Genomic DNA, 24909 nt, shown 5'->3' on the forward strand with positions numbered 1-24909 from the left:
AGATGCTGGGTAATCTATACTATGGAGAATATATTGGGAAATAATATGCACTTTGTGACCCATATTGAAATGAGACTTGGACTACGGGTGCATTGTTTGTTTATTATGTTATTTGTGTGGTTTTTCTTACTGACATCATCCAGCCCTTTTTTAAAAGGTAGTATAATATCTGCCATTACTACCTCTTGTGGTAGGGCATTCCACAGTCTGACTGCTGTAATTGTAAAGAACCCTTTCCTATTTAGCTGCCAGAATCGCTCTTCTTCCACTCACAGTGCGTGCCCCCTGGTCCTTAGTATTATCTTTGGAAGGAATAAGTCATGTGCCAGTCCTTTTATATTGACCACACATGTATTTATACATATAAACTAGAAATAGGCCTGATGCTATCACATCAGGAGTGCGGTGAAATGAACATCTGTCACTGCTTAGTGGTGCTGACAGGAGCAGTGGTGAGTGGGGCTGGGGGCATTCAGATCTGGTGGGGGTGAGGCTGGGGGCATACAGATCTGGTGAGGGGGGGCTGGGGGCATACAGATCTGGTTGGGGGGAGGCTGGCGGCATACAGATCTGGTGGGGGTGGAGGCTGGGGGCATACAGATTTGGTTGGGGGGAGGCTGGGGGCATACAGATCTGGTTGGGGAGGAGGCTGGGGACATACAGATCTGGTGGGAGGGGGAGGCTGGGGACATATAGATCTGGTGGGGGGGAGGCTGGGGGCATACAGATCTGGTGTGGGGGGGGGGGGGGGGCTGGGGGCATACAGATCTGGTGGTGGGGGGTTGGGGGGCATACAGTTCTGGTGAGGGGGAAGGCTGGGGGCATACAGTTCTGGTGGGAGGCTGGGGGCATATAGTTCTGGTGGGGGGGGAGGGCTGGGGGCATACAGATCTGGTGGTAGTGGTGGGGGCTGGAGGCATACAGATCTGGTGGTGGGGGAGGCTGGGGGCATACAGATCTGGTGTGGGGGGGGGCTGGGGCATACAGATCTGGTGGTGGGGGGTTGGGGGGCATACAGTTCTGGTGAGGGGGAAGGCTGGGGGCATACAGTTCTGGTGGGAGGCTGGGGGCATATAGTTCTGGTGGGGGGGGAGGGCTGGGGGCATACAGATCTGGTGGTGGGGGGGCTGAAGGCATGCAGATCTGGTGGGGGGGCTGGGGGCATACCGATCTGGTGGGGTGGTGGTGGTGGGGGGGGCTGGGGGCATACAGTTCTGGTGGGGGGGGAGGCTGGGGGCATACAGTTCTGGTGGGGGGGCCTGGGGGTGTCGAGGGAGAAATTTTAGGTAAGATATGATTATGTAGATAGAAAAATGTAAAAAGTGGCTCTTTAAAAGGTGAGGGAGAAAAATTGAGAGTTGAGAGAGTACCTAACTATGAATACTCGCTATACTCATAACGAGTACTGTCTAATACTCTCGTATTCATGCCAAATAGCGTGTGCAATGAAAACTCACAAAGTAATGAGTAACCCGAATGCTACACTATTGACTACTGACATGAATACTACAGCATTCGGGTTACTCGTTACATTGCGAGGTTTCCCCATTGACTTACATTGCACATGCTATTCGGAATGAATATGTGAGTATTAGACAGTACTCGTTATGAGTATAGCGAGTACAAATAGTTAGGTACTCGCCCAACTCTAATTGAAAGTAAGAAAAAAAAATGGTTGCATTTACAAGGGTTTATTATTTTTAAAAAATAATGCCCTTTAAATCTGGAACAAAAATACTCCTCATCTAGGATATAAACAAACAATAGTGCATCAAACAGAAATGGACTTTAAAATATTGCTTTTCCATCTGTAGTTACTTCAGTTGTGGGAGAAGAATGGCTATTTTGATGAGGCTACTATCCAGCAGCTGCAGAGTCCTGCCCTTGGATTGGGACAGCACCAGGTAATTTCTGTGAACAGTCTTTTGGTTTGAGAAATCAGAAACTTATTGAATTAACCTCTATCATGATTGTCTTTTTAGGCTGCCTTACTGAGTGACTACTCTAATGCAGTGCGGCCAGTCCTTGTGGCGTTCCAGCAGCAAATTCAGAACTTAAAGTCACAACATGAAGAATTTGTAGCTGGTCTAAAGCAGCAGCAGCAACAGCAGCAGCAGCAGCAACAACTGCAACAACAGCAGCAGCAGCAACAACTGCAACAGCAGCAGCAGCAACAACTGCAACAGCAGCAGCAGCAGCAACAACTGCAACAGCAGCAGCAGCAGCAACAACTGCAACAGCAGCAGCAACAACAGCAGCAGCAACAGCAGCAGCAACAACAGCAGCAACAGCAGCAGCAGCAACAACAACAGCAGCAGCAACAGCAGCAGCAACAACAACAGCAGCAGCAACAACAGCAGCAGCAGCAACAGCAGCAGCAGCAGCAACAGCAGCAGCAGCAGATTCAGATACCAGTGATGGAGCCTATTCCCGAACCACCAGCTCCTGCCCCAACGCCTGCACCTGTTCACATACCCCCACCAGGTAATCGCTGTTACCTTTCTGCCACTCAGCATGTATGTTCTTTTAAATTTACATGTTACCATTATTTCTAACACTTTTCTATCTTGCCCATATTTCTTTTGTCTCATAGAGGATGTGAAACCACCTCTTCCTATCCCTCCAACAGTTGAATTTGAACCTCCACCTGGCAGTGTACCAGATCCTGGGACTGCAGTAGCCCGAGGTCCAGCACCTCATGAAAACATGCCTCCTAATAAACCTCCCTGGTTTGACCAGCCACAACCTATGGCACCATGGGGCCAGCAACAGGTATTGGATATCTATAAAATAACACTTGGAGAAATTCATCGAACTAATAGTGTTTAAACATAAATTCCATTTTAACACATTGTAGGACAACCCCCACATACAGCACACAAATATAATTATATTCTTTCTGAAGTGCAGAATACTTATAGCGGTTTCTCCACAAACGAAAATAATGTTAATCACTAGATATTCTACAATAGAATGTTTTTTTGCTGTTTTTATAAAAAAAAAAGTTCCTGTGCTTAAATATCTTTTCTCTATCGTTTCATTGGGGACACAGGACCATGGGTTATGCTGCTGTCACTAGGAGGCTGACGCTAAGTAAACACAAAGTTAGCTCCTCCCTAGCAGTATACACCCCGAGCCGGAGGCGTACTCAGATCAGTTTTTTGCTTAGTGTCGTAGGAGGCTGATGTGGGCCGTCTCGGCCCCCCTCAGCCATTTGTTTTTTGCGCTTTTTTCCTTTATTTCGGCGCCGCTCATCGCTCTCATACCTGTCTTTCTTTTTTTATGCAGGTATTCTCTTCACTCATCCTCCGCAGCCCTGTGGGTATCACTCCCCAGGGTCGCAGGGGCTTGAGATTTCGGGCCCTCTCCCCCGTCCATCCCCGTGGTACCACTCCCGGGTTTGCGCGTGTGGGCAGATCCTCATGGGCACCCCTGATTCGCCCTGCGGTATCACCCCAAAGGGCGTACAGTGGCATACAGCAGGAACGGGACCTCCGCAGCGCGTTTGTAATCGATGGGGCCCTCACCGCTGCCTTCTCCTGCAGGGGGGCTTCTTACCCTCATCCTGATGTCCTGCCTCAGCACGCTGCTCCACCGGAGCTCGCAGTCTTCCAGGACGGGGGCACTGTACACAGGCAGAGGCAGAGCGTCCTGCCTGCTCCGCATCCATCGCTGGGCCCGGCGGCGCCGAGATCAGGTAGGACCGACCTCTCCTACCCTCTTCCCCCGGCTGCTCCAAAATTTAGGTCTCGGCCTAGTCGCTCCTGCGTCCTAGCCACGCCCCCCCCGCTGCAGCGCTATTGGCCGCCGATCGTCAGGCCCAGTCTCCTCCCACCGCTCAGCCTCCTGGCTTATGGTGGGGGCTGTGGATACTCCGGTTTTTCGCGCCTGAACGCTGCTCCTCCTCCAGCGTCCCATTGCCATTTTAGCCTGTTCCTGGTCCCCTGAGGCTGCAGCGCGCCGGCGTTCTCTCTCGCTGGCCAGCTCACTCCTGGACTCCCTCTTCTGCACTGGTGGGCAGCACACAGGACCTGGGTAAGCTCTGCTCCTAAGGAGTAGCCCTCACTAGGTAGCGTTCACTTAGTTTAGGGACGAGTTAACCCTCTCCTGTCTCCTTCCTAGCAGCCACCAGGGAGAGTACCTTTTTTCACCATGCCTAATACTAAGTCCACCCGACCCAAGCAGGCCCCTTTTGCCTTATTTTTTGCATGCTCCTCCTGCAAAACCAAATTTACCCAAGGCCAGGACGCCCCGCTATGCTCCGACTGTTCTGCAGACTCACAGCCTCCGCAGGACTCCTCGGCCGACACTTCTGATACCGCAGCCGCCGCAGCGCCGGATGCTACAGGGCCCTGGGTCCCGCCCCCCCCCCCGACTGGCTAGCGTCCCTGTCCCAGTCCGTAGATTCCCTCTCTGAGGCTTCTCGGACCATTGCGCAAGCACTGCGCCTGCTGCCGTCGCTCGCCCAGACTCCCGCAGACCCGACGCAATCGCCTCCGAAGCAGGTGAGCCCCGTCGCAGGGACCTCCTCGGCTGCTCAGAAGCGGACCCGCCAGGTCTCGTCTTCAGCCTCTTCCCAGGTTTCACCTTCATCCCCAGGTCCAGACTATCATTCCTCCCTGGAGTCTTCTGACCGCTCCGATGATGATTCAGATGCAGCACCCCTGCTGGACTCAGAGCAGGCGGCTGATGTTCGGCGCATGGTGAATAGCCTGGTAGAAGCAGTAAACCAGACCCTAAAGGTACAGGTGGACCCCGTCTTCTCCCAGAGCACCCAGGTCTCGTTTAAGCGGATGAAGCGGGCCCAGAGCGCGTTCAGCGGACATCCAGAATTCGCTGAGTTACTGCGCAACCACAGGCAACAGCCGGACAAGGTATTTACCAGCGGTAAGTCCATTGATTTGCATTATCCCTTTCCCGAAGGTCTTTGAAAGGAATGGGCAGGCTCCCCTGTGGTCGACCCCCCCCCCCCCCCCCCCCCAATCTCCCGCTTGTCTCCTCACACAGTCCTTCCACTCACTATCGGTACGTCTCTCAAGGACCCCACGGACCGTACTATTAACAGGTTGGCCCGTTCCGCCTTCGAGGCAGCGGGCACATCCCTCTCACCGGCCTTTGCCTCGGTTTGGGTTGCGAAGGCACTGATGTCCTGGGCGGACACGCTATGCTGTGGACTCCGCGCCATTCCTGCCAATCCGGATCTGGTCCACATCTCCTCGCAGATTTCCCTCGCGGGTGAGTACCTGCTCAACGCAGCCCTGGCATCTGCCAATTGCACGGCCCAGGCCTCCAGCAACAATGTGGCCATCCGTCGAGCCCTCTGGCTCCGGTCCTGGAACGCGGATGCGGCCTCTAAGAAGTCACTGACTTTCCTGCCCTTCCTGGGGGAACGTCTTTTCAGAGATGAGCTGGATCAGTTGATCTCCGAGGCGACGGGAGGAAAGAGTACATCCCTCCCCCAATTTCGCCCCAAGCGTGTCCAGAATCGGCGCCCCACCGCTCGTTTCCGGCCCTTTCGCAGCTTCAACTCCCCTCCCCAGCCTCGAAAAAGCCGCTCTCCTCCGAGAGACAGGAGGACCCCGTCATTCAAGACCAATCCCGCCTGGCGTTCACGTCCCCGCCAGTCCACGAAGTCCTCTTCCGGTTACCGTCGACGCTCCTCCAAGTGACTCGCGGTCGGCGCGCAACAGCGCCAGACTCGTGGGAGGGCGTCTGTCTCGTTTCCAGCATGTGTGGATCCACCTGACCGCGGATGCCTGGGTCAGAGAGATCATCGTCTCAGGCTACAAAATAGAATTTGATTCAAAGCCACCGAGACGTTTTTTCCTATCTCGCCCTCCCGAGTTTCCCGCACGGGCTCGCGCGTTCTTTCACTCCATAGACTCCCTCCTCCAAGCCGGAGTCGTGGTACCAGTCCCTCCCGCAGAACGTTTCAAGGGGTTCTATTCCAACTTTTTCGTGGTCCTCAAGAAGGACGGCTCTGTCCGCCCCGTCCTCGACCTAAAGCTTCTAAACAAGTCGGTGAGGCCTCGGCCGTTTCGAATGGAGTCACTCCGCTTCGTGATCACGTCCATGGAGGTCGACGAATTCCACGTCCCTATAGCCACCTCTCACCAACAGTTCCTCCGCTTTGCGATAGCGGAGGATCACTTCCAGTTCATGGCTCTTCCTTTCGGCCTCGCATCCGCCCCCAGAGTCTTTACGAAGATCATGGCGGCTGCCATGTCCGTCCTACATTCCAGGGGTGTTATGGTCATCCCGTACTTGGACGATATGTTGATCAAAGGTTCTTCTTTCGAGGACTGTCGTCTTGGGGTTCAGGTCACGATCGACACCCTTTCACGGTTAGGGTGGCTGATCAATCGGAAGAAGTCCTCTCTGACCCCGGCCCGACGGATCACCTTTTTTAGGCATGGTATTCGATACCACCCAAGGGCGAGTTTTCCTCACACAGGAGAAGATGTCCTCCCTGCAATGAGGCCTCCGGGTTCTCCGACGTCAGCGCCAAGTTTCCATCAGGTTCGACATGCGAGTCCTCAGTCGTATGGTGGCAGCGATGGAAGCGGTACCCTTTGCACAGTTCCACCTCCGGCCTCTCCAGCTGGCCTTGCTGAGGAAGTGGGACAGATCTCCCTTTTCTCTGGACCGCAAGTTTCATCTTTCGCCGGAGACCCGCCACTCACTTCGTTGGTGGATCAATCAACGCAACCTCGCGTCAGGAAGGTCATTCCTCCCGCTCCACTGGAAGATAGTGACCACCGACGCCAGTCTCCAGGTCTGGGTGGCAGTGTTCCGGCATCACACAGCGCAAGGCCGATGGACACAGCGGGAGAGTTGTCTCCCGATCAACATTCTGGAGATAAGATCCATCCGGCTAGCCTTGCAGCAGTTTCGGCACCTAGTACAGGGTTGCCCGGTCAAGATGCCGCGGCGGTGGCGTACATCAACCACCAAGGAGGCACAAGAAGTGTCGGGGCGATGCGAGAAGTCAAGAAGATTTTGCACTGGGCCGAGTGTCATCACTCCCTGATCTCAGCGGTACACATCCCAGGCGTGGACAATTGGGCGGCGGACTTCCTCAGCAGGGAAGGCCTTGCCTCCGGCGAATGGTCCCTCAACCGGGAAGTCTTCAACCAGATCTGCGACAGATGGGGAGTTCCGGATGTGGACCTAATGGCCTCCCGGTTCAACTGTCAGGTTCCGCAATTTGTAGCGCGGTGCCGCGACCGCTTGGCATTAGGAGTCGACGCCCTCACCCTGTCATGGAGCCAGTTCAGTCTCCCGTACATCTTCCCGAGGGTCCTCAAGAAGATCAAGGCAGAAGGAATTCCAGTTATTCTGGTGGCTCCGGACTGGCCCAGGCGAGCATGGTTCGCGGAACTCACTCAGCTCCTCGCAGACGCTCCGTGGCGCCTTCCAGACCGTCCCGATCTTCTGCAGCAGGGACCTCTTTTCTATCAGAACTCAAGGGTCCTAAATTTGACGGCCTGGCTATTGAATCCTGGGTTCTAGCTCAGGCTGGTTTTTCTTCAAGGGTGATACAGACAATGATTAGGGCCAGGAAGCCATCTTCATCAAAAATATATTATCACACGTGGAAAGTCTTCTTCAGGTGGTGTGAAGAACACAGCATTTCTTCTCCTCTCGCCTTCTCCCTTCCTTCCTTATTGGCATTCTTGCAGTCAGGCCTAGACGCGGGTCTCTCGCTCGCCACACTAAAGGGCCAGGTATCGGCTTTGTCAATCCTGTTTCAGAAGCCACTGGCCTCTCGCCCACAGGTGAAGACCTTCATCCAGGGAGTTGCCCACCTGGCCCCGCCGTATCGTCGGCCTCTAGAACCGTGAGACCTTAATCTAGTCCTAGGGTCACTTCAGGGTCCTCCCTTCGAGCCCTTGCGGGATTCTTCCCTTTCTCACCTGTCTTGGAAGGTGGTGTTCCTCGTTGCCATCACTTCTATTCGAAGGACATCAGAGCTGGCAGCTCTCTTGTCGTGCCCCCTTTTTGGTTTTTCACCAGGACAAAGCTGTTCTCCGGCCAGATCCCTCCTTTCTCCCAAAGGTAGTCTCCCCGTTCCATCTAAACGAAGAAATTGTCCTTCCGTCCTTCTGTCCTGGCCCCTCTCACAGCTTGGAGAGGTCCTTGCACACCCTGGACCTCGTGCGCGCCCTCTGAATTTATGTCTCCAGGACCGCGCCGTTCCGTAAGTCGGATGGTCTGTTTGTCCTTCCTTCTGGTCCCAAGAGGGGTAAATCTGCTTCCAAAGCTACAATTGCCAGATGGATCCGTTCCGCCATATCTGAGGCCTATCTGATTCGGGACAAGTCTTCCCCCCGCGGGGGGGTAAGGGCGCACTCTACCCGGGCAGTGGGAGCCTCTTGGGCGATTAGGCGTCGGCCGACCAGGTCTGCAAGGCCGCCACCTGCATACCTGCATAGCCTGCATACCTTTACTAGGTTCTACCATGTTCACACCCAAGCATCGGCAGATGCTAGTTTTGGGAGAAAGGTCTTGCAGGCGGCAGTTGCACACCTGTAATAGGGTGACAGCATTCAATTATGGTACAAGCCCGCCGAGGGAGGTCATTTTTTTCTTCCTATCTGCGGTGCTTATGTATTCCCACCCAGGGACTGCTTTTTGGACGTCCCATGGTCCTGTGTCCCCCAATGAAACGATAGAGAAAGTAGGATTTTTGTGTACTCACCTTAAAATCTCTTTCTCTGAGTCTTCATTGGGGGACACAGCACCCACCCTGCTTGTTTTTTGGTTGTTTAATTGCATTTGCCTGCCATTTTCAGCGGTCTTATGTTCATAGACCACTTGTTCGCACGGCTGCATTATTTTAGTTATAACTTTGTTTTATGTATAGTGATTCTGGTACTCCTCCTCCTGCTTGTGCACCAAACTGATCTGAGTCCGCCTCCGGCTCGGGGTGTATACTGCTAGGGAGGAGCTAACTTTTTGTGTTTACTTAGTGTCAGCCTCCTAGTGACAGCAGCATAACCCATGGTCCTGTGCCCACCAATGAAGACTCAGAGAAAGAGATTTTACGGTGACTACACAAAAATCCTACTATATATGTGCCCTGCTATGAACTGTTTTAATGGCCATGTCATGGTCAGATCATGCCACATCTTCTCATCAGGGGAGGATAAATAAAGTAACAGGCATTACAGCATGGGATTGCAAATAATTATTTCTCTGGCGTAAAAGATTTTTTAAAAAGTCAGGGAAATGTTTTACCTCACAGAATCAGCGACCATCCTGTGCTGTAATGTCTGTATACTTTTTTGTGTCCTCCCCTGCCCAGGAGATGTGGTATGATCACACCATGTCCCTGTCACATCCATTACACAGTACATAGCAGGGACACACAATTATTATATATATATATATATATATATATATATATTAATCTCAGCACAGGAGCTGTGGTCTGATCAGACCATGTCCCTGTACGGTCAGACACTGCCATTACACATTACATAGCAGGGATACATATGAGATTGTCTCAGCACAGGAATGTTTTATAAAACACATCCTGTTGTGGAAATAATAATATCTATTGATTAAAAATGAACTTTGTTCGTGTGAAAACCCCCCCTTTATTTTTTTTTTATTTTTATTTTTTTCTTCTTTCTATTTTTCTCTTCTTAATCGTTCCTTTGGGAGACCCATACCATGGGTGTTTAGCTTCTGCCTCCGGAGGACACACAAAGTACTACACTTAAGTGTAGCTCCTCCCTCTGAGCTTATACACCCCCTGGTAGCCAGTCCTAGCCAGTTTATTGCTTTGTGTCAGGAGGCATACATCCACACATGCATTCTCATCTGATTTGTTTGACTTTTGGAAAGAGTTTGAAGAAAAGCGGGTCCATGTCTGGACTCCCGGCATGTCCCTTCTCACCCCACTGTGTCGGCGGTGTTGTTAAGGTTGATTTACAAGGCTGCAGCCTTACATGCCGCGCTCCTTCACCATCCCTTCTGGGCTCTGGCTTGAAGTGGGAGCCAGCACGGTCTCCATGCCTGGCAGGAGTCCGGTCTCCATCCACAGCCCCTTGAGGATTCTGTTGGTCCGGAGCACTCATCCCCAGGGACATGGCCCTGCGTCTCAGCAGCTAAGTACCTGAGACGTTTATGTTGGGGGTCCCGGTTCTTTATTGTAAGGGGAGAGTATGCTGTATGTGATTGTTTTAACTTTTCCGGCGGATTCTCTAGCTTTTGCCTGAGAACCGCGCCGATGGTGCCTGCTTGTCGGCCTCGCCGCTTAAATTTAGGCCCCGGCTTCGCCGGGGGCCTAGTTTCATTTTCCTGCCCTCGCATGTCACTCATGCAGAGGGACAGGTTCGGCTCCTCCCGGTGGCCGTTCTACACAGGGGAGGGACACTCCCCACTGCTGGGGCGTCCCTCCTTCCCTGAAGGTCTCTATAGCCCTCCAGTTCCCGCTCTTTTATAGGAACGCCCCCTAGTCATTTCTCAGGCAGAGTTCACTCTGCTCTGGGACATCCTGCATTCTGCATCTCTGCTGAGGTGCTGCGACTGGGGGACCGGGCTTCGGGATCTGGAGGGCACACAACACCGCGCTCAGCGGTCTGGTAAGCCACAGCCGGTCTCCGATTGTGGACCTCTGTATACCAGCAGCATGTCTCACACAAGGAGCAAGGCCCAGTGGTCTCTCAGGCTGCTGCTGCTGCCCCTGTGATTGAACCCCCGGCCTCGGTAGAGTCCTTTTCTAGTTCCATATCCCAGTCATTTGCTTAGTCCATGGGACTTTTGTCCAGGACTTTGATGAATATGCATCAGCCCCCCTCACAGGGTGCCTCTAATACTCTTGACAGAGGACTCCTATCCTCTGACCTCCGTCCATCAGAGCTCACAAAGGATTCATCATCTGATCCCAGACCCCGTCCTTCTAAGAGAAGGTGCAGGGTTTCCTCCCCCTCCCCATGCCACGGCTCTGTCTCAAGAGCTGACTCTCAAGAAGAGGAGGATGCCCTCACTGGGGGCTCGGAGGCTATGTATCCCATCGATTTCTCTGAGGGTGACTCAGATCTTAGTGATTTGATTGCTTCTATTAATTCTGTGCTGGATCTCAATCCGCCAGTGTCGGAGGAGCAACTCTCTTTGGCAGAAAAACATCAGTTTACCTCGCCTAAGAGAGTGAAAAGTGTGTTCTTTAACCACTCCAGTTTTCAGACCGCTGTGACCAAACCCAGGGCCTGCCCTGACAAACGCTTTCCAAAGTGTGTTTCTGAAGACCGGTTTCCATTTCCACCTGAGGTGGTCAAGGAGTGGTCTCACTCCCCAAAGGTAGACCCCCCGGTGTCTAGGCTCTCAGCCCGGACCGTTGTGTCGGTGGCTGACGGCACCTCACTTAAGGATTCCACTGACCGTCAGATTGACCTTCTGGCCAAATCTGTGTATGAAGCTGCGGGGGCCGCGTTTTCTCCGACTTTTGCAGCAGTGTGGGCTCTCAAAGCCATCTCTGCTTCTCTAGAGGAGATGCATTCCCTCACCAAGGAATCTATGCCTGAGATGGTTACCTTAACTGCTCAGGCTTCAGCCTTTTCATCTTATGCCATGTCTGCCATGCTAGAGGCTGCTCACCGCACTGCGGTGGCTTCAGCTAATTCTCTTGTTATCCGCAGGATTATGTGGCTTCGAGAGTGGAAGGCCAATGCTTCTTCCAAGAAGTTTCTTGCTGGGCTCCCTTTTGCTGGTTCACGGCTGTTTGGTGAACAGCTGGATGAAATCATTAAAGAAGCTACTGGCGGGAAGAGTACTTCCATGCCACAAACCAAGACCAGGAAACCCGCCCAGGGTAGGAATCAATCGCGGTTTCGTTCCTTTCGTTCCTCCAACTGGTCATCCTCTAAGCCTTCCGCCTCGTCCGCCAACTCGGCCAAGGATCAGAAATCCAACTGGCGCCCAAAAGCGCGTCCGCAGAAGACCGCAGGAGGTTCTGCCACTAAGGCAGCTTCCTCATGACTCTCGGCCCGCTCCAGCCACGTCCTTAGTTGGTGGCAGGCTCTCCAACTTTGGCGACGCTTGGTTAAAGTGGGTGAGAGACATCATATCTCACGGCTACAGGATAGAATTCTCTTCCAGCCCTCCAAACAGATTTTTTCTCTCCACTCCCCCCTGCTCCAAGGCCGCCGCCTTCTCGCAGGCCGTGGCGTCCTTGCAGGCAAACGGAGTGATTGTCCCAGTTCCCGCTCAGGAACGGTTCAGAGGTTTTTACTCAAATCTCTTCCTAGTTCCAAAAAAGGACGGTACCTACCGGCCCATCCTGGATCTCAAGCTTCTCAACAAGCATGTCCGGGTGCGGCATTTTCGCATGGAGTCTCTGCGATCAGTCATTGCCTCTATGACCCAAGGGGAGTTCCTGGCGTCCATCAACATCAGAGATGCCTATCTACATGTGCCAATCGCAGTGTCATATCAGCTTTGGTTACGTTTTGCGATAGGAGAGGATCATTTCCAATTCGTGGCTCTCCCCTTCGGGTTAGCCACGGCCCCTCGGGTATTCACCAAGGTCATGGCGGCAGTGATTGCGGTCCTGCACCTCCAGGGGTTAGCAGTGCTTCCTTATCTGGACGACCTTCTGGTCAAGGGTACATCCAGCACAGACTGTCAGCGGAGTGTTTCGCTCACTCTCGCCACCCTAGCCCAATTCGGGTGGATTGTCAATCTTCCCAAATCCACTCTGACTCCGACCCAGAGTCTCACGTACCTAGGGATGCATTTCGAGACTTTGCCGGCACTTGTGAAGTTGCCCTTAATCAAACAGCAGTCTCTCCGGCTAGCGGTGCGCTCTCTCCTGAGGCCCCGCCGTTATTCCCTCAGGCGCCTGATGCAGGTGCTGGGTGAAATGGTGGCCTCCATGGAGGCGGTTCCCTTTGCCCAGTTCCATCGACATCCTCCGCTGTTGGGACAAGCGGCCTTCCTCCTTACAGAGGTTAGTGGCTCTGTCGCCACGGACCAGGAGCTCTCTTCAGTGGTGGCTTCGACCCCACTCCCTGTCCCAAGGGCGCTCCTTCCTGACTCCGTCCTGGGTGATTTTCACCACGGATGCCAGCCTTTCCGGCTGGGGAGCGGTACATCTCCACCACAGAGCACAGGGCACTTGGACTCCGTCCGAGTCAGCCCTTTCAATCAATGTGCTGGAAACCAGAGCTGTGCTTCTAGCTCTCCTAGCCTTTCACCACCTGTTGGCGGGCAGGCACATTCGAGTCCAGTCAGACAACGCGACAGCGGTTGCCTACATCAATCACCAAGGCGGGACACGCAGCCACCTGGCAATGTTGGAGGTCCAACGCATTCTTCAATGGGCGGAGGACTCCAAGTCCACCATATCCGCAGTCCACATCCCTGGCGTAGAAAACTGGGAGGCAGATTATCTCAGCCGTCAATCCGTGGACGGTGGCGAGTGGTCCCTGCACCCGGCAGTGTTTCAGTCAATCTGCCGCAAGTGGGGCACTCCGGACTTGGACCTAATGGCATGTCATCACAACAATAAGGTTCCGGTTTACGTGGCTCGCTCCCACGAACCTCAGGCCTTCGCCGCGGACGCTCTGGTTCAAGACTTTTCCCAGTTTCGTCTGTCCTACGTGTTTCCCCCTCTAGCTCTCTTGCCCAGAGTCCTGCGCAAGATCAGAATGGAGGGCCGTCGAGTCATCCTCATTGCACCGGACTGGCCCAGGCGAGCTTGGTATCCGGACCTGCTCCAACTGTCCGTGGAGATGCCGTGGCATCTTCCGGACCGTCCAGACCTGCTCTCGCATGGTCCGTTTTTCCGTCCGAATTCTGCGGCACTCAAATTGACGGCGTGGCTCTGGAGTCCTGGATTTTGACGGCTTCTGGTATTCCTCCTGAAGTCATCTCCACTATAACTCGGGCCCGTAAGTCTTCCTCCGTCAAGATCTATCACAGGACTTGGAAAATTTTCCTGTCCTGGTGTCGCTCTTCTGGCCATTCTCGTTGCCGACCCTTCTGTCTTTTTTACAGTCCGGTCTGCAGCTAGGACTGTCCCTCAACTCTCTCAAGAGACAAGTCTCAGCTCTATCAGTGCTGTTCCATCGGCGTCTAGCCGGGCTGGCTCAGGTCCGCGCCTTCATGCAAGGTGCGTCTTACATCATTCCGCCTTATCGGCGGCTCTTGGATCCTTTCGAGCCCCTTAGGGAGGTTTCTTTGTATCGTCTTTCTCAAAAGGTGGCCTTTCTAGTTGCCATAACTTCTCTCAGGAGAGTCTCTGATTTGGCTGCGCTCTCCTCGGAGTCACCTTTTTTGGTTTTTCACCAAGACAAGGTAGTTCTCCGTCCGACCCCAGACTTTCTTCCTAAGGTGGTCTCTCCCTTCCACCTTAACCAGGATATTTCCTTGCCTTCCTTCTGTCCGGCCCCTGTTCATCGCTTTGAGAAAGCGCTGCATACTCTAGATCTGGTGCGTGCTCTCCGGATTTATGTGTCTCGCACCGCTGCGCTTAGGCGGTGCACCTCTCTTTTTGTGCTAACCACAGGGCGGCGCAAGGGTCTCTCTGCTTCTAAGCCGACCTTGGCCCGTTGGATTAGATCGACCATTTCGGACGCCTACCAGAGTACTCGGGTGCCTCCCCCGCCGGGGATCAAAGCACACTCGACCAGAGCTGTCGGTGCCTCTTGGGCTTTTAGGCACCAGGCTACGGCTCAATAAGTCTGTCAGGCTGCCACTTGGACTAACTAAACACAAGCTTGACACCGAATTACCAGCCAAGAATGAAGTGAATTAATACAATATCGTTAATGAAATATTATTTTATTATCAATAAACTCACAAATATACACTTTTCAAACAAGAGAGCCACCTGGGGGGCACATGGTTCCAGAATATTTGCATATCATCACCATCCTATATGTAACGTATCTTAAATCCAAACACAGGATAATTACATCCAGTATTTATACATACCGTATTTTTCGGACCATAAGACGCACTTTTTTCCCCCCAAATGTTGGGAGAAAGTGGGGGGTGTGTCTTATGGTCTGACTATAGGGCTGTGGCCGGGAATGTGGGTGCTGGGGTGGAGCGGGTCATCGGGGGCACGAGCAGGCTGCAGCAGCGCCTGCCGTGACCACGTGGGCCCGCTCATTACATATGCACGCCCATCCTCCCGCCCATCATCTCTCAGCGAACACGGCGCTGACAGGTGGGCGGGGTGATGGGCGGGGGGGTGCGCGCATAATTAACAGCCGGCCATGATCACCCCTGGCAACTACAGCCTGGAGTGATCATGTGCGGCTGTATTCACTGCCCCCCGTGCATCATCATCAGCGCGGGGAGCAGTGAATCAGTGTACTCACCTGTCACCGCGTGTGGAGCCGCCCCCCTGCAGCATCGCGCGATGTCTTCCTGTCTGTGCCGGTCAGCTGATCTGGTCACTAGCGGCGCGCACAGCGATGATGTCATCGCTGTGCGCGCCGCTAGTGTCCACCAGCTCAGCTGACCGGCACAGATAGGAAGACATCGCGCGATGCTGCAGACGGTGACGGCTCCACACGCGGTGACGGCTCCACACGCGGTGACGGCTCCACACGCGGTGACGGCTCCACACGCGGTGACGGCTCCACACGCGGTGACGGCTCCACACGCGGTGACGGCTCCACACGCGGTGACGGCTCCACACGCGGTGACGGCTCCACACAGCGGCGCTGCAGCTGAGACAGAGATCGGTGCTTCAGGGAGTGAGGAAAGGTGAGTATAAACGTTTATTTTTTTTTTCTGTGCCACAGGCCATATACCAGGATGGGGGAATAACATGAGCAGGATGGATGGGGGAATAACATGAGCAGGATGGATGGGGGAATAACATGAGCAAGATGGATGGGGGCATTTCATGAGCAGGATGGATGGGGGAATAACCTGAGCAGGATGGATGGGGGCATATCATGAGCAGGATGGATGGGGGCATATCATGAGCAGGATGGATGGGGGCATATCATGAGCAGGATGGATGGGGGCATATCATGAGCAGGATGGATGGGGGCATATCATGAGCAGGATGGATGGGGGCATATCATGAGCAGGATGGATGGGGGCATATCATGAGCAGGATGGATGGGGGCATATCATGAGCAGGATGGATGGAGGCATTTCATGAGCAGGATGGATGGGGGCATTTCATGAGCAGGATGGATGGGGGCATTTCATGAGCAGGATGGATGGGGGAATAACATGAGCAGGATGGATGGGGGAATAACATGAGCAGGATGGATGGGGGAATAACATGAGCAGGATGGATGGGGGAATAACATGAGCAGGATGGATGGGGGAATAACATGAGCAAGATGGATGGGGGCATTTCATGAGCAGGATGGATGGGGGAATAACATGAGCAGGATGGATGGGGGCATATCATGAGCAGGATGGATGGGGGCATATCATGAGCAGGATGGATGGGGGCATATCATGAGCAGGATGGATGGGGGCATATCATGAGCAGGATGGATGGGGGCATATCATGAGCAGGATGGATGGGGGCATATCATGAGCAGGATGGATGGGGGCATATCATGAGCAGGATGGATGGGGGCATATCATGAGCAGGATGGATGGGGGCATATCATGAGCAGGATGGATGGGGGCATATCATGAGCAGGATGGATGGGGGCATATCATGAGCAGGATGGATGGGGGCATTTCATGAGCAGGATGGATGGGGGCATTTCATGAGCAGGATGGATGGGGGCATTTCATGAGCAGGATGGATGGGGGAATAACATGAGCAGGATGGATGGGGGAATAACATGAGCAGGATGGATGGGGGAATAACATGAGCAGGATGGATGGGGGAATAACATGAGCAGGATGGATGGGGGAATAACATGAGCAGGATGGATGGGGGCATTTCATGAGCAGGATGGATGGGGGCATTTCATGAGCAGGATGGATGGGGGCATATCATGAGCAGGATGGATGGGGGGTATATTATGAGCAGGATGGGGGTATATGAGCAGGATCATATACAAGGCAGGAGGATCATTACCAGGCTGGGGTACCTTAGTAGAGAATTTGGGGACATTACCCCATAACAGTGTCAGCAGCAGATCCTCGCCCCATAACAGTGTGTCATGACCATATTTTTTGGTTAAAATTTTATTTCTTCGGCGCTCCATTGGGAGACCCAGACGATTGGGTGTATAGCTACTGCCTCCGGAGGCCACACAAAGCATTACACTAAAAAGTGTAAGGCCCCTCCCCTTCTGGCTATACACCCCCAGTGGGATCACTGGCTCACCAGTTTTCTGCTTTGTGCGAAGGAGGTCAGACATCCACGCATAGCTCCACTGTTTAGTCAGCAGCAGCTGCTGACTATGTCGGATGGAAGAAAAGTGGGCCCATATGGGGTCCCCAGCATGCTCCCTTCTCACCCCACTTGCGGTTTGTAAGGTTGAGGTACCCATTGCGGGTACGGAGGCTGGAGCCCACATGCTGTTTTCCTTCCCCATCCCCCCTCAGGGCTCTGGGTGAAGTGGGATCTTACAGGTCTCGAGGCACTGAGACCGGGCTCCATCCACAGACCCAGAGAACCTGCTGGATATGGAGCTGAGTATCGTCAGGGACAGGCCCTGCTACATTAAGGTACTCTGTGTCCCCGGGCAAGCGCGCACACACACACCAGCATTGCTGGGAGTGTTAGTGCGCCGGGGGCAACAGCGCAGAGCGCTCGTGCTATTAGTCACTACAGCTTTGCTGAGTGACTTTATGTATTGGGAACTGCCGCGCCGGCCGTTGCTGGGTGTTTTTTACACTGTGGCGCGGCTGGGACTTGTGGTGCGCCGGGGACTTCCGCGCTGGCCGTGCACATGGACGGCCGCGCTTATTACTCGAGTCCCCGGCTTTGCGGCCTAGTTTTCGTTTCGTTCCCGCCTCCAGCCCTGCCAGTCAGGGGAGAGGCGGGACGCTGTACAGACAGTCAGCGCCGAGGGCTGGAGTCTGCTTTGCATTCTCCAGCCCCCTTCACTGGACACAGTGGGACGCCAGTTTCCCGCTCTTGTCTGGGGCACGCCCACGGCCCGCCCCTCGTCACACGAGCTGGAGAAGGACGCCGGCAGCCATTCCTGCACGCCGTCCGAGCTGGGGAACGGAGACATGCTCTGGGCAACCAACACAGGGCTCTGGCGACCACACACCCGCGTTATAGGCGGGCGGTAAGCAGCACCTGAAGTGCTGACCCCACTACCTACCGAAGTGTCCATTTGTATTTTATGCCTGTATGCTATACACTGCACTGTAGGTCGCTATCTTTGGCTATATGACCTTCTAGATGGCGAGATAACAGCAGCAAAAACGCAAGGGTGCTAAGGCACAGGTTTTCTAGGCTGCTTGTATTGCATGGCTGAAGTGTTCATTTGTACTTATGCTTGTATGCTATACATTGCACTGTACGGTCGCTACTCTTGGCTATATTCTCCTAGAGGGCTGGACAACTGCAGCAAAAAAGCATGGGTGCCAAGGCACAGGCTTTATAGGCTGCTTGTACTGCATGTGCTGAAGTGTTCATTTGTATATATGCTTGTATGCTATACATTGCACTGTACGGTCGCTACTCTGGGCTATATTCTCCTAGATGGCTGGACAACAGCAGCAAAAAAGCAAGGGTGCCAAGGCACAGGCTTTCTATGCTGCTTGTATTGCATGTGCTGAGGTGTTTATGCTTGTATGTTGTACATTGCATAGATGACTAGAATACAGCAGCAAAAAAGCAACACAGGCTTTCTATGCTGCTTTTCCTGCAGATACTGTTCCACCGGCAGGTTTCACTGACCCCCATTGTGGGCAATGCTCCCCTGTAGCACTTGGTCAGCCGGGGTCTCTACTAGAAGTGGCCAAAGAAACCACCTGTGAACCCTGTCCAGGGACAGGGACGGAGATTGTCATGGGATGGAGACTTTGCACTCCAGACAGGCCATGGGCAATCTTGATTAATGCTCCCTGGCCACCCTCATTTGGAACGTACTCAGTACTCCGGGGGGGTCCCAGGCATTCCAGGGTGAAGGCTCTGACACGGACGGCAGTCCCAGACAGCCTAAGCTAGCTCGCTGGGTGCGACACTCGGCTTCATCACTGGTCAAGGTCCCAGCAGGACGACTCTCTGTATGATGAGGCAGACGTAGCTGATCAGGGCTTTGGTCCTGACACCGCTCTCAATCCGGATACACCGGATGGGGACGCCATAGTGAATGATCTTATAGCGTCCATCAATGGAATGTTGCATATTTCTCCCTCAGCTCCCCCAGTGGAGGAGTCAGCTTCACAGCAGGAGAAATCCTTTTTCAGTACTCATGCGTAGATTGAGTACTTTTTCTGACCACGCTGACTTCAGAGACGCAGTTCAGAAACACCACGCTTACCAGATAAACGTTTTCTCCAAACGTATTAAGGATGCACATTATCCCTTTACCCTGATGTGGTACAGCCCTGGACCCAGGGTCCAAAGGTGGATCCCCCAATCTCCAGGCTTGCGGCTAGATCCATAGTTGCAGGGGAGATGGGAATTCACTTAAAGATGCCATTAACAGACAGACCTCGGGTTGAAATCTGTCTGTGAAGCTATCAGCGTGTCGGTTGCTCCGGCATTCGCAGCCGTATGGGCACCCTAACCTATTTCAGCTGGTCTTGCGCAGCTGGTCTTGAGCACATGTACATCTGTGCCGCAGGTGGTGTCCTTAACCTCGCAATGTCTGCATTGCGACTTACCCTAGTAATGCTGTCCTGGGGGGACAGTCGAGGTTGGTCCTTCCCAGGCTCGGGCAAGTCCCAATTGTACTCGTCTAAAAGGGCTCAAAAGGCTCAGAGGGGCTCAGATTCCGGCCGGGCTCATTCACGCCCAAGGAAGGCAGCAGGAGGAACCGCTGCCAAGGCGATCTCCTCATGTATTTCAGCTCTCTCTCCCCGCATCCGCGGTTGGTGGCAGAATCTCCCGCTTCTGGGTACATTTAGCTGCCACAGGTCACAGACCGGTGGGTGAGAGACATTGTGTCTCACGTGTACAGGATAGAGCTCTGTTCTCGTCCTCCGGCTCGATTCTTCAGCTTCCCCCCCCCACCGAGCCGATGCTCTTCTGCAGGCAGAAGGAGTGGTAATCCCTGTTCCTCTTCAGGAACAAGACACGGTTTTTTCCTCCAATCTTATTGGGGTGCCAAAAAAGGGTGGCTTTTTCCGTTCCGTTCTGGACCTAAAACTGCTCACCAAGCACGTGAAGGCCAGGCGGTTCCGGATGTAACCCTCCGCTCCGTCATTGCCTCAATGTCTCAAGGAGATTTTCCTAGCATCAATAGACATCAGGATGCTTATCCCCTCGTGCCGATTGCTCCAGAGCACCAGCGTTTGCTACGTTTCGTTATTGAAGACGAGCATCTTCAGTGCGTAGCCCTGCCCTTCGGTCTGGCGACAGCCCTACGGGTTTTCACCAAGTTCAGGGCAGCAGTGGGAGCAGTCCTGCACTCTCAGGGTCACTCTGTGATCCTTACTGGACGATCCACTTGTCAAGGCACCCTCTCAAGAGGCATGCCGACACAGCCTGAACGTGGCGCTGGAGACTCTCCAGAGTTTCGGGTGGATCATCAACTTTTCAAGGTTACATCGGGCACCGACCCAATCGCTGACATATCTGGGCATGGAGTTTCACACTCCCTCAGCCATAGTGAAGCTTCCGCTGGACAAGCAGCGTTCACTACAGACGGGGGTGCAGTCTCTCCTTCAAGGCCAGTCACACCCCTTAAGACGCCTCATGCAGAGGCAGTCACCTTCGCGCAGTTTCACTGCGTCCACTTCAATGGGACATGCTTTGCCAATGGGTTGGGGAGTCGACGTCCCTAGAAAGGAACGTTTCCCTTCTCAGACGGTCAAGGACTCTCTCCAGAGGAGTCCATCCTTCAGCTCAATGTTCTGGAAATCTGGGCAGTGCATCTTGCCCTGCAAGCCTTCCAGCAGTGGCTGGAAGGAAAACAGATCCGAATTCAGTCGGACAATTCCACAGCGGTGGCAGACATCGCCCACCAAGGCGGAACACGCATCGCCAAGCCTACCAGGCAATCCGGCGGATTCTGATGTGGGTGGGGGACAGAGCATCCACCATATCCGCAGTTCACATCCCGGGCGTAGAAAATTGGGAAGCAGACTTCCTCAGTCGCCTGGGCATGGACGCAGGGGAATGGCCTCTGCACCCAGTATGGTGTCAGGAAATCTGTAGCCGCTGGAGGATGCCGGACGTCGACCTAATGGCGTCTCGGCACAACAACAAGGTCCCGATTTTAATGGCGCGGTCTCACGAGCAAAGAGCTCTGGCGGCAGGCGCCCTAGTTCAGGATTGGTCGCAGTTCCAGCTACCCTATGTGTTTCCTACTCTGGCACTGTTGCCCAGAGTGCTACGCAAGCTCAGCTCCGCTTGCCGCCGCGCCATCCTCGTCGTCTCAGACTGACCGAGGAGGTCGTGGTCCCGGATCTGTGGCATCTCACGGTCGGCCAACCGTGGGCACTCTCAGACTGGCCAGACGTACTGTCCCAAGGGCCGTTTTTTCCACTGAATTCTACGGCCCTGATCCGGACTGTGTGGCCATCGAGTCCGAGATCCTAGCGTCTTCAGGATTATCTCAAGACGTCATTGCCACCATGAGACGGGCTAGGAAGCCGACGTCTGCCAAAATCTCCCACAAGACGTGGAAGTTATTCTTATCTTGGTGCTCTGCTTAGGGAGTGTCTCCCTGGCCATTTGCATTGTCTCCTTTTTCCCCCCTTCCTGCATCTGGATTGGGAAAAGGTTTGTCGCTCGGCTCCCTTAAAGGACAAGTCGCAGCGCTGTCGGTATTCTTTCAGAAGCGCCTAGTACGACTTCCTCAGGTACGCACGTTCCTGCAGGGGGATTATCACATTGTCCCTCCGTACAAGAGGCCGTCAGACCCATGGGATCTGCACAGGGTATTAATTGCTCTTTAGGAGCCGCCCTTCGAGCCTCTGAGGGTTGTTTTCACTTTCTCGACTTTCACAGAAAGTGGCCTTTCTGGTAGCGGTCACGTCTCTTCGGAGAGTGTCAGAACTAGCAGCGAGGTCATCCAGAGCTCCCTTCCTGGTGTTCACCAAGATAAGGTAGTGCTGCGTCCGATCCCAGAGTTTCTCCCTAAGGTGGTATCCCCTTTTTATCACAATCAGGATATCTCCTTACCTTCCTTTTCTCCATTTCATCGATATGTAATGGCTTTGCATTGTTGGATCTGGTGTAGAGCACCCAGAATCTACATTCCCGCACGGCGCTCCTGCGCCGCTCGGATGCACTCTTTGTCCTTGTCACTGGTCAGTGCAAGGGATCGCAGGCTGCAACATCCACCCTGGCTCAATGGATCAAGGAACCAATCCTTGAAGCCTACCGTTCTACTGGGCTTCCGGTTTCATCAGGGCTGAAGGCCCATTCTACCAGAGCCGTGGGTGCGTCCTGGGCATTACGGCACCAGGCTACGGCTCAACAGGTGTGCCAGGCAGCTACCTGGTCGAGTCTGCACACTTTCACCAAACATTATCAGGTGCATACCTATGCTTCGGCGGACGCCAGCCTAGGTAGAAGAGTCCTGCAGGCGGCAGTTGCCTCCCCGTAGGGGAAGGCTGTCTTGCAGCTCTAACATGAGGTATTTCTTTACCCACCCAGGGACAGCTTTTGGACGTCCCAATCGTCTGGGTCTCCCAATGGAGCGCCGAAGAAGAAGGGAATTTTGTTACTTACCGTAAATTCCTTTTCTTCTAGCTCCTATTGGGAGACCCAGCACCCGCCCTGTTGTCCTTCGGGATTTTTGGTTGTTTTCGGGTACACATGTTGTTCATGTTGAATGGTTTTCAGTTCTCCGATGTTACTTCGGAGTGAATTTGTTTAAACCAGTTATTGGCTTTCCTCCTTCTTGCTTTTGCACTAAAACTGGTGAGCCAGTGATCCCACTGGGGGTGTATAGCCAGAAGGGTAGGGGCCTTACACTTTTTAGTGTAATGCTTTGGGTGGCCTCCGGAGGCAGTAGCTATACACCCAATCGTCTGGGTCTCCCAATAGGAGCTAGAAGAAAAGGAATTTACGGTAAGTAACAAAATTCCCTTCTTTCCTATTTTCCTCCTCTAAAACCAGGGTGCGTCTTATGGTCAGGTGCGTCTTATAGTCCGAAAAATACGGTAGATACTAATCAGATCAAAATTACATCCAGTGTCTATTCACATTGACATATGGTGTATAACCTCATAATGATTCCGCATCAACATATAATCTTAAAGAATGCCCAAGAGAGCAACCTTCAATTAGTCATCCAGACATACACGACTAATCTCAATGGGTATATCACTGCTGCTGCCCAATATATCATCACCTAACCTTCTTCTATGCTTTCATCAGCGCGGCATATTGAGGTGGACAGATATATAGTCCAATACCCTCTAAACGTCACTGGTATACTGAAGCAGATCACACGCATGGCTAAATCATTGTCATCTATTGATATATCTACTCAGCACCTGCTGATTTGTATATATGATAAGACACAATTCAGCCACTGCGTCACCACCATCTACCAGCGACTAATCCCCATATATCACGCTGATAACGCAACAAAGGGCACTCGTTATCTATGTATACATGATAGGGCAATACAGCAGAGATATGCGTTGCAGATAAAGTATTTAAGATACGCTTTTAGAGATTGAGTATTAAGGCCCCGTCACACTAAGCAACATCGCTAGCAACATCGCTGGTAACGAACAACTTTTGTGACGTTGCTAGCGATGTTGCTGTGTGTGACATCCAGCAACAACCTGGCCCCTGCTGTGAGGTCGTTGGTTGTTGCTGAATGTCCTGGGCCATTTTTTAGTTGTTGCTGTCCCGCTGGGAAGCACAGATCGCTGTGTGTGACAGCGAGACAGCAACAACTAATGTGCAGTGAACAGGGAGCCAGCTTCTGCTGAGGCTGGTAACTAATGTAAACATCGGGTAACCAAGAAGCCCTGTCCTTGGTTACCCGATATTTACCTTTGATACCAGCCTCCTCCGCTCTCACTGCCTGTGCTGCCGGCTCCTGCTCTGTGCACAGATAGCTGCAGGACACATCAGGCAATTAACCCGATGTGTGCTGTAACTAGGAGAGCAAGGAGCCAGCGCTCAGTGTGCGCTGCTCCCTGCTCTGTGCACATTTAGCTGCAGCACACATCGGGTTAATTAACCTGATGTGTGCTGTAACTAGGAGACTGGGGGCTGGTCACTGGTTGCTGGTGAGCTCACCAGCAACTCGTGTAGCCACGCTCCAGCGATCCCTGCCAGGTCAGGTTGCTGGTGGGATCGCTGGAGCGTCGCAGTGTGACAGCTCACCAGCAACCTCCTAGCAACTTACCAGCGATCCCTATCGTTGTTGGGATCGCTGGTAAGTTGCTTAGTGTGACTGGACCTTTAGAATGGATACTTACATTATTGACTGATTCGTCTGGCCATGCGTCCCACCACCCCTGACGTACGTTTCGCCGCTGCTTTTTGAAAAAGATTAAGATTATATGTTGATGCGGAATCATTATGAGGTTATACACCATATGTCAATGTGAATAGACACTGGATGTAATTTTGATCTGATTAGTATCTATGTATAAATACTGGATGTAATTATCCTGTGTTTGGATTAAAGATACGTTACATATAGGATGGTGATGATATGCAAATATTCTGGAACCATGTGCCCCCCAGGTGGCTCTCTTGTTTGAAAAGTGTATATTTGTGAGTTTATTGATAATAAAATAATATTTCATTAACGATATTGTATTAATTCACTTCATTCTTGGCCGGTAATTCGGTGTCAAGCTTGTGTTTAGTCAGATTCTATAGAAGTGTATATAAGTAAGTGGACTTTGGTGATTAATTGCCAC

At 53.0% G+C, this 24909-nt stretch overlaps 1 protein-coding gene across 3 annotated transcripts in view; it reads left to right on the forward strand.

Annotated features, from left to right (window-relative positions):
- Window positions 1-24909, forward strand: part of CHERP (calcium homeostasis endoplasmic reticulum protein) — a 200358-nt gene that overhangs the window by 81760 nt on the left and 93689 nt on the right. For all 3 annotated transcript variants that reach the window (XM_075315030.1, XM_075315049.1, XM_075315041.1), the window contains exons 7-9: window positions 1815-1904; window positions 1983-2484; window positions 2594-2772. In XM_075315030.1, the coding sequence (XP_075171145.1) occupies window positions 1815-1904; window positions 1983-2484; window positions 2594-2772 (771 nt within the window). The remainder of the gene's footprint in view (window positions 1-1814; window positions 1905-1982; window positions 2485-2593; window positions 2773-24909) is intronic.

Source organism: Anomaloglossus baeobatrachus, chromosome 1, assembly GCF_048569485.1.
Source record: "Anomaloglossus baeobatrachus isolate aAnoBae1 chromosome 1, aAnoBae1.hap1, whole genome shotgun sequence".
Lineage (NCBI taxonomy): Eukaryota > Metazoa > Chordata > Amphibia > Anura > Aromobatidae > Anomaloglossus > Anomaloglossus baeobatrachus.